The following is a 17,251-nucleotide window of genomic DNA, read 5'->3' on the forward strand; positions in this document are numbered from 1 at the left end:
TGATGCCTATCTGTTTCGGATATTAGAATCCATTCTGGACCTTCTTTAATTTACCCATCAGGTAGTGAGACTAGATATTGGAGACTGTAAGTGATATTTCTCCAAAATTATTTCCTAAGCAGAGTTAATGAGCATTAAGATTCCCACAGGGCAGGGACCATCTCCAGGCTTGAGGACAAGAGAAATATCTCCACTAGCGTCCTCTGGAAGAGAGAGAAGGAACCAAAAAGGTAGGTCAATGAAACTTCATGTTTCTCAAGTGACCTTGACTCTGACGCAAAAATAATGTGAAAGCTTGTCTTCACAGGACATTCTGGGGACAGGTAATAAGGAGGAGAAAAAAAGTAGAAATGCAGGATGGGGGAATTGCTGGAACAGGACGTATGTGGAGAGTGGCCAGCTTGCTCAAAGTTGCAGTGACCCCAAACCTAGTGATGGGAAGACTTAGCCTAAAGTTCCAGGTACAAAATTAAGAGCAAACTCCAGAGGAATAAATGTAAGTGTGGTGAAGACCTGCACTTCATGGAATCAGAACCCTGCAGGACCGGAAAGAACCTCAGAGGTTTCCAGCAAGGGTTTACCGTGACACTCCCAGAAGAAGAAGCATCATAATTAACCTTCAGTTATTCAGAGCTGATTGTCCAATTAGTGGATTTCTCCCGTTGCTGGTTCCTCCTCCCCTCCCTCCACCCTCCTTTCTGCTGCATCCCGGGGAACATCATTAGCACATCCACTAGAGGCTGGACAGGGCGGGGTTTGGGCAGGGGAGGTGGGGAGACAAAACATGGCTTTTCAAAAAGTAGTAACAGCAATAATAAATCAAAACACTGGTTACGGAAAAGTTCAGAATTTGTATTTAGCGTGAGGAATTCGAATCATTAAATTTTTGGACATCAATGCACTTGTTCTTTCTAAACTCCACGACCAGACATAATTTCCTGTACTGGGGTCTGAGGGACGTTTGAAAGGCAACATCCTGTGGATGTTTCAGTTTGTGGTTTCTAAGAGGATAACATGCAGGTACCCATCCAGAGACATCTTATATGGCTGTGGTATTTAGTCCCTGTCTACACCCTGATGGAGAGGACTTCTTCAGGTACTTTCGGAGGTAACTGTCATCTATTTGACATTATTTACTGAGCACCTGCTAAATGCCAAGCACTGTCCCAGATGCTGGGAACCCATCAGTGAACAAAAGGCAAAAAATTCCTGCCCTTGTGGAGTTTACATCATAGTTGAAGGATTCAGAATAAACAATTTAAAAAGGCAAATTGTATAATATTTACAAGGATTTCAGTAGCAAGAAAGAGAGCAGAGAAGGAGGACTAGAGTGTGTTGGAGAGTTGGCTGCAGACGACTAGATGCTCAGAGTAGGTCTCATGTAAAAGCTGACATTCCAGCAAAGACTTGAAGAGAGAAAAGCAAAGACCCCCAAGGTGAGGGACTTGCCTGTTGTGTTCGAGGGACATCAAGTAGGCTGGTGTGGTGACAGCAGAGAGAACAAGGGCAAAAATAGTAAAAGAGGAGGTCAGGGGCTTCCCTGGTGGCGCAGTGGTTGAGAATCTGCCTGCCAATGCAGGGGACACGGGTTCGGGCCCTGGTCTGGGAAGATCCCAAATGCCGCGGAGCAACTCGGCCCGTGAGTCACAACTACTGAGCCTGCGCGTCTGGAGCCTGTGCTCCGCAACAAGAGAGGCCGCGACAGTGAGAGGCCCGCGCACCGCGATGGAGAGTGGCCCCCGCTCGCCGCAACTAGAGAAAGCCCTCGCACAGAGACGAAGACCCAACACAGCCATAAATAAATAAATAAATATTAAAAAAAAAAAAAAAGAGGAGGTCAGAGGAGCCAGCAGAACAGGGGCAGATTTCAGATTGGAGCATCTGGAAATTTCTGTGACTACAGAGTCCTTCTGCAGCTGGGCTGTCTGATAGGGCAGCTGCGAGCCACACGTGGCTAGCCGCCCACTTCAAATGTGGCTCATGTAATCAACGAGCTGAATTTTAATCCCCTTTAACCGTAATTAATTGAAATCTAAGCAGCCACATGTGGCTCACTGCCGCCACACTGGACAGAGCAGCTCCAGGCCGCTCGGGAGTTGACAGGATCTGATTCACGTTTCTGCAGGCTTGCTCTGGCCACTGGATTGGGAGTGTGGAGGGAGAAGGACAGAGGCGGAGACCCCAGGTGACCGTGCACCCAGCCACACGCGGGTCCCCACAGAATCAGGCCAGCAGAGCATCACTTGCTAGCCTGTCTCTCCTGGAACACACCTGACCTGGGGACTGACAGAAACCTTTGCCAGGCCGACTGAATGAAATTCCTCATGAGACATTTATCAGGAACACCAGCATTTCCTGGGCATTATGTCATTTGGAAAGAAGGGAAAGTGAGGGAAGCGGGTGTACGTGGGTTGATCCTCCGTGCTCAGCCAGAACTTGGTGTTAGGCTAATTTTAACCAAAAACTCCAGCAAGCCTGGCTTATCATACACATTTCCAGTCAAAACCCCCAAAGCTCAGAGAGGTGAAATCCCCTTTGTGGCGGGAGCAGGATCTGAATTCATCGACCTGGCTCAAAACCCACGTCTTTTTGACTGCACCCTGATGATGTCCTTCCCCAAACCCCAAAGTTCATAGTCTGGTAAAAGTATTAGGTCAAAATGAGCCTAGCTCTGCTGGCAAGGAGACTGCCGTTTTTCTCACAGTTTGAAGGCAAAGTCAGCCTTTTTCACAGAGGAAAGAGGGTCCTTCGTTGTGGATCTAAAATGAAAACCCCCTGAGAGAGAACAATTTCCTCCCTCCTTGTTGGAAAAATTGGGACATTGTTTCTAGAGGCAGGGAGCCTAATCATTCTTATACTCATGCTTTGCTACAGGAAATTAAAATGAATGGAAGCTGTGTGATAATGAAGTGGCATTTTCTAGAAGGGATGTTGTCAAAGACTGATTCCACTGGGACAGAAACAATGACAGACTCAGAGGACTCAGAAGGCCTCTGCCTCATCAGCCCTGATGACAAAGGGCCAGGTGGGCCTGAGACCCTCATCCCACGGAGGTGCCCAGACTTTAGCTCCCTCCGGCAAATTGCCTGGTCTGATGCAAATACAGTCACCAAGCTCCCATGCCCTGGAGTGTCACTCAGAACCCAAAAGCAGGTGGTGTCTGGGTCACAGACCCGTCCCAGTTGTTTGGAACAGGGCCGGCATCCTCCCAGACCTGCCATTCACTCTTAACTTGCATTTGTATCTCCTAAGGAACATCTGAACTCAGGAGAAGAGCCTGCCACTTCCCTTTCCTACCATTTAGCAGAAAAAGGACTGCACACAAATTAGGACATTTAGGCTTCAGAATGAAAAAGCAGGGGAGGGATAAATTAGGAGATTGGGATTAACATACACACACTACTATATATTAAATAGATAATCAACAAGGACCTACTATATAGGACTGGGAACTCTACTCAATATTCTGTAATAACCTATATGGGAAAAGAATCTGAAAAAGAGGAGATATATGTATATGTATAACTGAGTCACTTTGCTGTACACCTGAAACTAACACAACATTGTAAATCAACTATAATCCAATATAAAATAAAATTTTAAAAAAAGAAAATAGAATTCATACTCGCTTGCTAAAAACTTCCTTTGTTCAGTGCCCAGAAGTTTTTTTCCTGGGAGTCCGTGGGTTGAAATCAGGGTGAGATTACTGAACTTCAGGTGAGAGCTAATGAGAAAGAAAAAAAAAAAAAAAAAAAAAGAGGTAAAGCACAATTCAGTGAAAGTTTATTACAATTCAATTTAACCTTATCTCACTCGTCTTCCAATTGTTGAGTCTTTCTTTGAACATAGCAACTCTTTTTGCACAAACCTTCCAAGAGAACTGACCATTTAAATGAAAGAAGCGAGAGGGTGCCGGAGCAGCTAATGGCAGAAACTTCCAAAAGCTGTGACCTTGTGAAGGCAGGTGCCATTTAACTTTTTAAAATTTGCTTCTCAGAGTAAAACAAAATAAAACCCCAAACTGGGAGGAAGCAGGTAAATTTAGTATAAGTCAACGCGAAGTTTGAGTTTCAGACTCCTTTTGAGAGATGGCCTGGAATTCTAACCACCATGGTGAAACTTGCTGAGTGCTTACACTCAAGTGCTCTGCAAGGCTCTCATTGAGTCCTGGAAGCAGTACGATGAGGTCAGTACTATTATTACCCCGATTTTATTATGCAGAACAGAGGCAAAGTGATTTGCCTAAGACGGTGCAGCCAGGAAATCTGGAGGCTGGGTGTGAACCCAGGCCATCTGGCTTTAGCATCTTCTCATCTAACCTTGGTCTTCACTGCCCTGTAGACCCCAACCTGTGGGCAGGGATGCAAAGATCATCTAATTCCCATAGTCAACATTAGCTTTATGATTTTCAGATATATGTAACTACTCAGATCAGGAGAGCACAGCATCACAGAGGAGAGAATTCTAGAAGATTCCTTTCAAGAGCAAAGCTGCCTTATATTTATTTGCATCAGGCTTTCCAGGGCCCGAGGCATGATTACGGGCGTCGTCATAGAGATTAATCTTCAGGACAATTTCTGCCGGGGGTGGTGGCAGGGGGGCGTTGCAGGTTTGTATTCTCTGTATTTCAGACAGAAGAAAATCGAGGTTGGAAATGGTAGGTAATTTGTTCACGGTCACGAAGCTCAGAAGCAGCAGGGCCAGAAATGAAAGCCACATCTTCTGACCCCAAGTAGTGCCCTCTGCACTCACCCAGGTGGCCCAGGGACCAATCCCCCAGGGATGGTAAGCAGCAGCCCAGCACACTAAGCGGACACTCCTCAGCGCTGCCTCCGTGTCTCCCTGAAATATTTAAGATCCTCCTGCTGCAGATCTGCCTTCCAGCTACGGTCAGCAACGTCTTATGGGTGGGCTGATCTCCTGCGCTTCAGCAGGATGAGAAAAACATTCTTTTTTTCTAAAAATCTCTTCTTGGTTCACCCCTCCCCTTAGACCAACCAAATGCAGAAAAAGAAACCTTCTCCAGGTTAGAGGAAAACACCTGCCCTCTTTTCCCAGGAGGAAACTGGAAAATTTCCAAACGTGGAAATGCGTGGAATCAATTTGCGGACAATCTGTTAAGTACCATTAAAAGCAGGAGACTTTTGGCGATGGCACGGCAGGCAATGGAATAAACTCAACTGCACCTGACATTTAAAAATAGCTAAATATTAGGAAAGGTTTTGCTTTAAAGTCTCTCAGGATGTGTGTCATTTAAGAATGAAAATTCTTATTTGATACAAAGAAAACCAAGCACATTTCATCCCCTAATAATAAGAATAAAACTTTTGAATACGTTCAAGTAACATAAAGGTCACAATTAACCCTGACTACTTATGGCTGCAGTCTGCAAACACACCAATTGCAGGCCTTTGATTTATTACCATTTAACGGAAAATGCAAATAATAATACGTGTTTATACTCACACGCGGTCAAAATTTATTTGGGCTTTGGAGCCTATGTGACTAAAATGTGGTTTATGTTGTACTAATAATACAATTATATACAGGTCTTTTTTACATCTCTATGTGAATAAGTGGCTTATTAATTATCCAGCGGTATTTTTTTACTAAAGAAACAATCTCTTTGGCACTGAACAGTTTGAACTATCTAACAACATGAATCACTTGTAAAATGACTTGTAAATTGCCGAATTACCACACTGTATTACCCTGAATAACGCTATTGTACAATTAAAGATTTCGCCAAAAGACTGGGGGAGGGGCGTTTTCTTACTTTTTATCTATTAAGGAACCAGCTTTCCACCCTTCTTCTCTAGCCTTAGTCAAATTCCTTTTGCGTTCTTCATTGTGGCTGTTCTGGTTCTATATCCAATCTTCAAGGTCCCTACTTCACCCTTTCTTGTTCTCCCTACTATCCCCCTTCCTCATTCTCAAGTGAGGACATCTCCCACATCATAAGGAGAACAGAAACTAGTCCCCTGGCAAGACCCCTCCCTCCATTTCCCTTCTTGCCACCTCCAGAGACAACTACAAGAGCCATCTTCCATTCCCCCCATTCAGAAGGGAGGGGTGTCCCATTAACCCTGTCTCCTCTTCAAGTTCCTCTCCTGTCTCTCCCTCTCCCTATCCCAGCAAGTTTCTCTTACAACTGCACTTAAGAAACCTGGAAGTGACCTGTCTAGTGCTAACAGGTGGAGCCACGCTGTCAGCAGGCCCTGCTTCTCCACTTCTCAGTGTGTGCCTTCCATTCTCAAGGTCACCTCAGGTCCAAGGTGGCTCCTGGAGCTCCAGCCATCACACCCCATATCCACATTACAGGCGGAAGGGAGGAGGAATGCGTAGAAAGGGCTGCCCATTAAGGAGCTTCCCTGAAAGTCTCATATGACATTTCTGCTGACGTGGGAGAACTTAGTGACATGGCCATATATAGCAGCAAGGGAGGCTGGGAAATGTGGCTTTTCAAAGAGAAACACAATGGGTTTTCCAAGAACCACACTGCCCAGAGTTCTGTTATGAAGGACAAAGTACAAAATAAACACTGGAAAGCAACTAGAAATCTCTATGTATTGACTCTTAAAGGAAAGGTTGGGGGGGTGATGAGGGAAGATGCTTGTATCAGTCAGGGTCCAAGCAGGAAGTAGACAGCTGACTCCACAGGGTTTGACTGAGTGAAGGCAGAGGTGTGGGCAGGGTTCTGGGGCTCATCCAGGGACTAGCAATGGTGGGTGGGGTGCCACTGCTGGTAGGAATCCCAGGGAACAAGGGCTGGAGGACATGTGGACAGCTGGGACCATGCAGGAGGCCCCACCCAGGAGCTACCACTATAGAACACGCGGTCTGAGACAGCACTGTCTTAAGGTTCTCTTTGAAGACTGCTTTCCTCACCAGCTCCTCCTCCGTGCCCCATCTATCCTTTGCCAAACTTCCCAGTCTCCATGCCCAGCTCCCTGGGTGATGTGATTGACACCACACCTTCATTTTACATCTTTACATTATAGTTTTCTTATGAGCTAGAAACCTAATTTCCAGATGCCCATCGGTCCTAATGTGGCCCCTCCACAGGCATCCCAAATTCAATACGTGTCCAAACAAAGGTCCATGTGGCCCCGTCCCACTCCTCTTTTAACTTCATCAAAGGCATGGTCAACAGACTGCTTCTCAAGTCAGGAATTTGGGAGCCAACCTCAAACTCCTACCCTCTCTCTCCCTTCCCACAGTTGGTCACCATGTCCAGTCATGTCTACGTCGTCCACATCTCTTGAGTGCCTGACACCTGCCATTCCCAGGACACACTGCCTTTGCTCACCTTCTTGCCCAGAGAAAACAGTCTGAGGGCCAGTCTTCCCGGCACAAGCCTCTCTCCTGCCCATCTTCCACACGGCTACTGGAAACCTCTTTTTAAATTAAATCCCATCTCACGTCTATGTCTGCTCACCGCTTGGGTAGATGCGGAGCAGAGCAGCTAAGACCATGGGCTCAGGGGTCAGATTGCCTCACTGGACTCCTGGCCCGAGCACTTCCTAGCTCTTTGGCTTTGAGCAAGTTATTCAACCCCTCTGTGGCTCAGTTGCTAGCCGGTAAAATGGGAATAATAGAACCTAGCTCCTCACAGGGGTGCTATGAGGATGAGATGAAATAATATCTGTAAAATGCTTAAGACTATTGCCTGCTGCACAAAACATTTTCAATGAATGTTACCTATTTTTATAACCAAAATACTAAGTCCAAATTCATGAGCATGGTATCTCAGGCCCTTATGGTTGGGGCCTAACCTAGCCTCTTCACTCTTCTTTGTAACATCAACCTTTTTGCTATTCCATGAAGGTTCCCTGTCTCTTTCATGACTTTATATGAAATTACCATCAGCATTTCCATTTTATCTCCAACCTCATATCTTGCTGTGATAGTTATCTCTGTCATCTGATTTAGAAACATCCAAATATTTGATTTCTTAAATTTATAACTATCTAAGAGTATCAGTCCAAAGTCATTATACTATTTATAATGTACAAATAGATCTTAGCTCTTCTGAGGATGAAATATGGATATAAAACATTTAAGACTTTTATTCTGATTACCTATGAATATTCAAAAAGTTCCTGCAGGGACTTCCCTGGTGGCGCAGTGGTTAAGAATCTGCCTGCCAACGCAACGGACATGGGTTCGATCCCTGGTCTGGGAAGATCCCACATGCCGCGGAGCAACAAAGCCCGTGCACCACAACTACTGAGCCTGCACTCTAGAGCCCACGCTCCACAACAAGAGAAGCCCCCGCAATGAGAAGCCCGCGCACCGCAACGAAGAGTAGGCCCCGCTCGCTGCAACTAGAGAAAGCCCGCGCGCAGCAATGAAGACCCAACGCAGCCAAAAATAAATTAATTAATGAATTAAAAAAAAAAAGTTCCTGTACATGGAAGTGGGTCACGGGGTGCATCCTGGTTTGGACACGTGTTAGACGAGGTGGCAGAAGCAGCAGCACCTCGGGAAAAGCACGATCTCAGGTCTAATGGTATCGGCTTAACGTATAGAAACGAAATCTAGCATCATTGTGAGCCCTCTGCTCTAAAATCAAAGGTCACCATGTTGTGGAACCAAAAAAAGTTCAAGTGAAGCGCTCAGGCCAATGAAACATTAAACAAGTGCACCTGCATTTCCACAGCAGATAATTCCGGTGGGATTTCACGTTGCTGTGGATACAGAGGGAGGAACAGCTCAAAGATACTTGTAAAGCAGGGAGGGATTAGAGTATCCAGGGAAATAAGTAAAAGCTATTGCGTTTCATTCCATGCTTCGGGAGGACAGCTACAAAATTAGGTCTGAGCATTCTTATCCTTCAAATAAAGAGGGTCACATTGCCAATTTATGGTGAACATGGTAAAAGAAACATAACACTTCTCATGTTGCTTACCCTTCTGAGCGGTAGAAACCTGTCAACCTGCCAGGTGAATGCTTATTATTTTTTTTATTTTTATGTTTTTGCTGATTTCTTTTTTTTTGGAGGGGGGCACATAACAAGGACAACCAAAGCAAGGGATTTAATCAACTGTTTTCATTAATGCTTTTATTTGAACAAATAATGTAGAGGGAAACTAATTATCCCATATCAATCTAAATGTTACAATTTAATTTACTAAAATCTCTGCTTTCTGAATTGCTCAAGCAATGACAAAAATATTTGCCAACTGACAGTAAGTCCCAGCTCAAGATAGACATTTAACCTAACTGCATATGTGACTTGTCAAAGAATAACTCCGACTTAATTTGGTCTTAATGATACCACATAATTCCACAAAATTAATGACAAAATGATGGGATTTAAAAGTTAGGAGTTATGTGAACTTCCAGTAGGAGAGGAAAAATAGGGACAAAACAAATCAAAACAAAATATTTATTATGAGAACCAGTTAAGAGAATCTACAGTTTTTCCTTGAAAAATGTTTAATTTCAGCAATATTTTTTCCGCTTAGATCACAAAAGAGACTTTTGGACAATGTCCTTGGCTACTGACTTCATTTTTGTTGTGTGAGTAAAAATGACACAGCAGCTGCACACGTGGCCACAAAGCTGTCAGTAACAGCACACCCTGACCTCTGGGGGAGACCAGAGAGGTAGGGGCGTGTGGTCAAGGATTCTGGGCTCTCTATCGATAGAAGGGATGCAGTCAGTGTTCATGGGGTGGGTGCCATCTTCCACGGCTCCCCTGCTCGTGGAAGCCCCTGTAGGAACCGGGATAGAACCCAGAGGAAGGGACCAACGAGCAAGTCTCTTCAGCCTGCCTGAGTCCAGCCTCGTGTCCTGGGGCAAGGATCTCTGATCAGCACTGGATCCAACAATAAGTAAAATCGCCTGCCTGGAGGGACCTCAGTGCTCTGTGGATTCTCCAGGGACCTGGCAGGGGAGGGGGCTGGTGGCCAGGGTAAAGGGGTTTGGGGGAGGGAGATTTGGGGATTCAGGATTTCAGATGAAAAGCTTATGTATCTCTGCATGAAAGGAAAACATAAATCCTTACTGAAAAAGAGAAAATGAGTGTAATGTTTGAAATGTCCACTGAAGAGATAAGAATAAAATTTGGGCGTTCTGGCTAAAAAGACCAAAATGAAATTGAGTTTTGCTTTATGTTTTAGGGGAAATGATTTATGATGTTTTCATCTCTATATACATGAAGTAAAAATGTCATACATTTATCCTTTGAGCATGTAAATGTAAGATGTAAATGGCAGCTATGAGAGACAAGCTGGAAAGCCTTCGCACACAAGAGATGGCCAAGTACAAGATAAAATCGGTCGTCCCACGGGACTGGAAAAACCAAGCATTATGGGAATTCAAAAGCAAGTGAGTTCACTTCCGGTATCGAAGGATGAGGAAAGGTTTTATGCTTTGGGCAAATGCTGGGAGTTAGGAAGGCTTTATTGACACCATCAGGGCAGGTTTCCTCATGCTTGGCAGGTGTATCTCCTTGGAACTTCATTCTCAATGGTGAATAGTTGGAGCATGAAGCTTTGTGAAATGCTTTCTACTAGGTCCAATTCAGCATGTAACTACTATGAACTTAGGGTAATGACTTCAGCTATGCAATGTTTAATGATACATTAATAATTATGCCTGGTAAGCCCTGAAGTAATGACGTGACTTAGAAGTTCTATGATTTGTTGAGAATTTTAAAATATGGTTTGGAAAACACAGCCCATAAAAACAGCTCAGTTACAATGAGCAATCAGAAGGGGAAATAGGTTTCCTCATAGATAAGAATGCCAAGTTTGAGGAAATGTCTACATAAATGGTTACTAAACCCAGCTGCATGTCAGAATTACCTGGAGAGTCTTAAAAATACAAATTCCTGGGGCCCACTCCAACCTGGTGAATTGTAACCACAGGAACAGGGGTCCAGGAAGCTGTCCTTTTATAACTACCACCTCCCCACCCTTACCCGCACCCCCAAAAGTAGCTCTGATGTACCGGATTGTAGAGTCTGGAATTTCCACAAACCGTTGCTTATATGGAAAGTTACTCCGCCTTAACCCCGAGGTCTAGGAAGATGATCCACAACGTTTTTCTTCACCACAATTCTTAAAATCAAAAGGGAAATGCAAGCAGTTTTTTCCAAGCCCATGCACCTTACCATGTGGCGAGTGTTCCTTTGAAAGGAACCCTCTTCAGAGAACTACACTTAAGAGATAAAGTCTCTGCTCAGTAGGCGGCCTTGCCTGGTCTGGGTCTCACACAATGGCTCCAGGTTCTCCCTTCCCCAAAGATCACGGCTCCGGGCACCTCTACGGAAGGCCCCTGGCTTACGTTTCCACCTAACATCAGATGCCGTAAGGCGGCGGGCGAGGGGTTTGACACCCCCTGACTCCCTCAGTGCGGTGTGGACTCCTCTGCCTGTTTGCACCTGGATAAGAGAATCCAGTGGGTGGTGTCCTAGTCTGAGCCCTCCCTCTGCCGGGAGGAAGGTGACTGTTGGAGTCAGAGCTGAGGAGGGGTGGCGGGGGTGTGACCGAGGGTGTGCCGTGTCCTCTGCCTTTTGGGGAATGAGGCTGCACTGGAGAATCCCAGGAGGGCTCGCCGCGGTACAGACCGCCGGGCCCCATTCTCGGAGTTTCTGATGCGGCTGGTCTGGGGTTGGACCTGAGAGTTTGTATTTCTAACAAGTTCCCAAATGATGTCGGTGCTTGTGGTCCCGGGACAACACTGGGGAGAGAAAACTGAGAGGCTCCCAGGGGGCTGGGTGCTCAAGGAAGGAGGGTACAGTTTAGTATAAGTTTCTATGAAGAAGCATATGATCCCATTAAATATTTGAGGGACCCGAGTAAAGACTGAACTTTTTGTCTTGGCCTCGTTTTTTGTTTTTTTTTTTTTACTGCAGCAGAATTCCTGGGCTCGGGGTGGGGGTGCAGCCAGAGTCCCCTAAGAATCACATGATAAACTTGAGGTTAGTGGCAGAACAGAGGTCACAAGGATGTCCAAATTCAGATTTGTAAACCATCCAAACATCAGAAAAGGACCCAAGAAACATCCAGAAGAAACACCCACAAGGCAGAGATGGTCAGTCAGAGCTGCAGATGTGGCCATTGTGACTATGGACGTCTTTGGTCCAGAAGGCATCTGGGTCTCCCCCTGTCTAAGGAGACAGCTAAAAACTCTCTAGAGCTGGGCAGCTTTGCAACATGGGCACATCACAGAGTGCTAGGCTGCTTGCTGGGTCCTCCTGATGCTAGACCAGAGGTGGTGGCCATTCTAACTGGACTCCAGGGGACCGTCTGTGCCAGGCGAGGCGCTCTCCCAGGAAGCAGGCGCGGACGCCTTAGGAAACGCCTCTGGTTCATCCCCAGTCCTTGGGGAAGAGGGCACCTCCCACATCATGACTCTCCAGGCAATTCCCTCACAACTGCTCAGCTCCCACCGGGATCTGGACATGCAAATGGCATTAGCGGGGAGGTGTCAGTCTAGCAAGAATTGAGTGCTAGGTCTTTCTAGGTGCTTTGCCTTCTTGCCAGTGGAGGAGGAGAGATCCTGGGTGCTTTCCCTGTTGCACAGGTGTGGAAACAATGGAGGTTCAGAGAGGTCAGATGGTCCACCTGGGCCCCAGCAGTAGTGGCAGAGAGCTGACTCTACCCCAACTCAGTGGTTCTCGGGCTCCCAAAACCGGCGTGAAAACACGGGTCCAAGCCTCCGGCCCCGGGTTTCCGATTCAGTCCTTACAGGGGGGCCTGTATCGGCACCTGCAACAGGTTCCCAGGCGGCGCTAAAGGTGAAAACTGCTGATCTAATTTCATCTCCATCCCAAAGGAGAAATCAAGTATTTGCCAAGACAGGCCCACTGTCCCTCTTTGTTCCAGCAGAGGTTTCTGGTGGAGCAGAGCACCTGGGTTCTCTCTAGAGCTGCCAGGACGCCCGGGAAGAGAGGTGGAGGGAGATCAGGAGCCGCTCCCGACACAGTTTTCTCGTCTGGCCTCGCTTCCCTCTGCCTTTGTCTAGACCCACGCCTTCGTTAAAGGGCAACTGTACGAACATCAAGAAAGGAGAACAAATGAAAGAAAGCGGGCCGGCAGCAGGCCCACCCGCATCCCCTGCAAATGGTCCTCCCGTCCCATGCTTTCCTGCCTTCTCTGCCCGGGGTCTCCCCCTGACTGTGGCAGCTTGAGAGACAGGCTGGAAGCACAGCCCAGGGTGCCCAGATGGACGGGAACTGGTGGGTAAATACCCCACTTCCTCGGGCGCGGAGGGACCGTTCCCAGCTGTGTCCTCGGAGGGGGTCCCGGCGGGACTGAGCCTCGTTGCCCATGGTGAGCCGAAGGCACATGATTTGGGGGCTTTGCTGGCGTTCCTGCCGGTCCCATCTCACCTGCTCGCTCGGGTAGTTCCCAGGGATCACCCCCAAATAAACTACTTGCACCAAATTCTTTGTTTTCAGCTTTTGCAGGACCGCAAGCCAAGACGGAGCCAATGTCGTCATTTGAAAATGACCTGATAGTAGAGGACAGAGGCTGAGCAGGCGAGTCTGTTACTGGCCCGTGTATGCGGTTTGTGTTTTGTGCGATCGTGAAGACAATTTGTAAAAAAAAGCAGTATCTGTGAAACGCAATAAAACCAGGGATGCCTGTACATTTAAATAGTCGAATCAGGTTAGGAAATGGGATGGTGATTAGGAACCGGGGACAGCTCCAGGTCAGTATTTTCTGGAGGCAGGATGTCAGGTCCTTCTGCCTGGGGAGGCTGAGCCTTTGAACCTGACATACTGCCCCACCCCTCTATTTCCCCCCTACCAGGCCATCAGAGGGGCCTCTGTATCAGCCCCGACAGGCCCCACTGTAATGCCAACATAACAAGATGGGGAGATGTGACCTGCCCCGTGGATCTCCACCTGTGCCCCGGGCACGTGCCACGGGCCTGGCCGCCACCCTGCAGTTCCCTGGTACCCAAAGGGTGACTGGGGCGAGCACACAGCCCTCAATTCACGTGGCAGAGGCCGACGGCATGGACAGCCACTAACCTGTTCATGGGCTTCAGCTCTGAGATCAGCACGTAAGCACTGACTACTTAATTAGTCACCTAATTAGTGACAAGCCACAACGAAGGCTTCAGATGTCCTCAGACAAAGGTAAAGATAAGAAGCCTCATTAAGCTGCAAGCGCTCGGCTGCTGCCGCCAGACCCCACAGCTGGGCCGGATGCTGTGTGGTCCTGTGCAGCCCGATAACATGCGTTCCGGTCATCCAGCCACAACTGCAGCTTCACAAACGTGCCCTGTCGTTCCCAGCTAGTCTTGGTTACCTCGACACACCCACCAGATGAGGGATCAATGCCCAGGTCCAAAACCAGAAACTTCACCCTTTGGTGAGATGACTTGGCGGGTGTTTTGAGACATCTCTTCCCGGGGGTGGAAGTGGAAGCCGAGGTGACGGTGGGTGGTTCCCGTGAACCAAAGTGCATCTTCTTCTAACCACCCAGCCTCGGCGGGATGCCACCCAGGGCTGCCTTCAGTCACTGTCATCCCAGGAGTCATTCATGAATTTTTCTAGCCCCGTTATAGGCTGCTCGAGAGATTATTTACATCAGAACTGAATTAGGAAAGATTTTAAAATAATGGATTAAAAGGAACTGTTCCATAATTGGGAGTAAATAATATAATACACAAAGCATAGAGACGTACGAGCTGAAACAGAATCAAATAGTAACTGCTTCAGCTCAGTGACTTGACACCCAAGACATAGGGAAGAAGCTGTTGTGAATAATTCTGGAAAATAAAATGTCTGTTTGGGACACTGACTGCGGCAGGGCCTGAGATTCTGTGTTTCTAATCAGCTCCCAGGCGATACCAATCCTGCTGTAGTCCAGACCAAACTTTTGAGTAAAAAGGACATAAGACGTAGGATGAGTCCATAGGCCCGGTTGCTACTCCTTTTTTGGTAGAGCATATCCATATTTCTTTTTTTTTAAATGATTTTGGAGTACTACTGTGGAAAGCCTGACATAGTCAAAGCATTACATTTGGGGAGTTCATCAGGTCCAGACCTGGTACACAAAGGGACTGGTAAAAATATGACCGGCTAAGCTGCATGAAAAGAGGCCCCTTGCTTTCTGGAAAGAGCTTTCAGACTTCATTGCGAAGTTCTCCTTCGGGAAATAGCATTTCCTTGACAGATGACAGAAGCTCCCCTCCGGCCTTGGCTGTCGATCCAAGAATAGGGAGTTCCATTTAGACCTCTGATACGGTCGGTGGAGTTTCTAGTGTGACAGCGCCCAGGGCTGGCAGGACCAGGGGGGCCCTGCCGTGACCCTCCCTCATCAGAGGAGGGCAGGACCACAGCACTGGTTGGTAGCAGAGGTGGGCTGATGACCGAGGCCAAGATCTTTCTGCCAAAAACCAATGTTTGGGGTTTTGAAGAGGTCTTATTAATAGAAGTACCAAGAAGGATAATGTACGTGAAACACCTACGGTGCCCAAGCCAACACCTTTCCGTCCCGAAGAGCCAGGCAGCCAAAGAAACACATGAGAACCACAATTTAAAAATAGCTCAGGTCCGTCACCTGAATGTCTTGGGCATGATGAGAAACACAGATAATTCACAGCAAAGTGTCTTAAGAGTTGCCTTTCCCCTCCAATTCACTGCCCTCTATTCCATAGGATGAGTGAGGGTTTCCTCCTCTATGCCCCCCACCCCAAGAAAGCTCCCCGGCCCTGGTTCTGTGCCTGCTGTCCTTCCCCCGCCCAGCCCCTGGTCCCCACCCAGGGGGCACACAGCCCGGCAAGGCAGGTGATGAGAGGAAAGGAGGCCAGGGTGTGTGTGCCCGCAGGGTGGGGCCTGGGAGCCTGAACACGCTCCCTCCTCTGCCCTCCAGGGAGTTGCTTGGGCACAGCGCCCTCAGAAGACAGATGCACAAGACCCGGGGGTGGGGGGACAAATTAGCCAAGTCTCACCTCCACCCTGAATCACCCTGCACCCTCGCCCTTCTGCATCAGCTAGCCAGGGGCCTCAGGAGCGTCCATGGAGATTGCAGGAAGTCTAAGGGCAGGGCTGCCACTCAGCCCAGCGCTGGAATATTCACCAGGACCAGGAGGACGCGGAGAACCACGGGGGGGGGGGGGGCTGGTGTGTGTCCCTAGAAAACACCTGTCACTCATGTCACCAGGCACTGGAGGGCCCAGGAGGTCTTGCCCTTGTAAGGACAAAAAGAAGATGCAGGGTGACCCACAGGCCTGACAACCAGAAAAGAAAGTGTGTCCTCCGTACAGGTGTAACTGTAGACTGGGAGTAGCTGAAGACCAGACAGAAGGTTGTACTAGAAAACAAAACCCAAAACATCCCCCCAACACTCACACCCCACATGGAGCTTATATCCTGGTGTCTGTATTAGTTGGTGACTTTGGGCAAATCACGTCAGCACCCCTAGTAGCACCGTGGCACTTGTGGAAAGAAGAGAATTTCTGCAAGGACTGCTTTTGGTGTCTTTGAAGAGGAGACCAAAGGTGTTTTGCAATTTTTTTTGCATGTAAATAATATAAGAACAAAGAGTTGTGCTTGTTTTGTCACCAGATGACAGGATGACCAGATTTTCTGGAAAAAGAGGCGGCTGTACTGGGCCTCAAATGGATTTTCCAGGAACTACAGTGCCCCCCAACTGAGTTTAATAATGCAGGGCATGAGCGTAGGAGGGCGATTTTCCTAAATCTTGCCTCCAAAATGTGGATTTAATCCTCACTGGAGGTCAGTGTTTGGTGAAAACTCTGTTTCTTCAATTTCATTCCAACTCAAATCGTTTACAAAATTTAGTTCAAATGGCAGTTAAATTGGTAAAGTAAAATCTGCAGCAGGTTACTATGGTGACTGCTGATCTGAAATAATTAGAGAAAATAATGAGAGAACTATTTCCTCTCTTCAGGATTTGATATCCGTAAACTGATCCCGGTCTCTTTTTAGTGCACGTCATCTGTATAACGATGATAGAGAATTATGAGTACTTTAAAATGCTTTAAAAAGGCCTGTCTGATTGACGAATTTAATCAACCAAGTACTTATATCAAAATTTATACCTGTCTTTATTAAATCTAAGTTGATTCCACAAAAAGAAAATTATATGTGTATATCTTAATGTAATCATTTTAAAGAAGACATAATGACAAGATATATAGCTAAATTAAGATTTAAGATCTGTTTATGATAACTTCTTGACTACCGTAATTTCACAGCTCCACCCTGATCATTCATCTTCCAAAAGTGGCTGTACAGATTGCTGTTCAGAGTCTGAGG

The 17,251-nt window shown here is 47.1% G+C and overlaps 1 protein-coding gene across 1 annotated transcript in view; it reads right to left on the reverse strand.

Annotated features, from left to right (window-relative positions):
* CFAP61 (cilia and flagella associated protein 61) overlaps positions 1 to 17,251 on the reverse strand; it is a 253,462-nt gene that overhangs the window by 82,630 nt on the left and 153,581 nt on the right. Inside the window, exon 19 of the mRNA XM_068565240.1 lies at positions 3,626 to 3,724. Within this exon, the coding sequence (XP_068421341.1) occupies positions 3,626 to 3,724 (99 nt within the window). The remainder of the gene's footprint in view (positions 1 to 3,625; positions 3,725 to 17,251) is intronic.

This window comes from Eschrichtius robustus, chromosome 16, assembly GCF_028021215.1.
Source record: "Eschrichtius robustus isolate mEscRob2 chromosome 16, mEscRob2.pri, whole genome shotgun sequence".
NCBI classification, from domain to species: Eukaryota; Metazoa; Chordata; class Mammalia; order Artiodactyla; family Eschrichtiidae; genus Eschrichtius; species Eschrichtius robustus.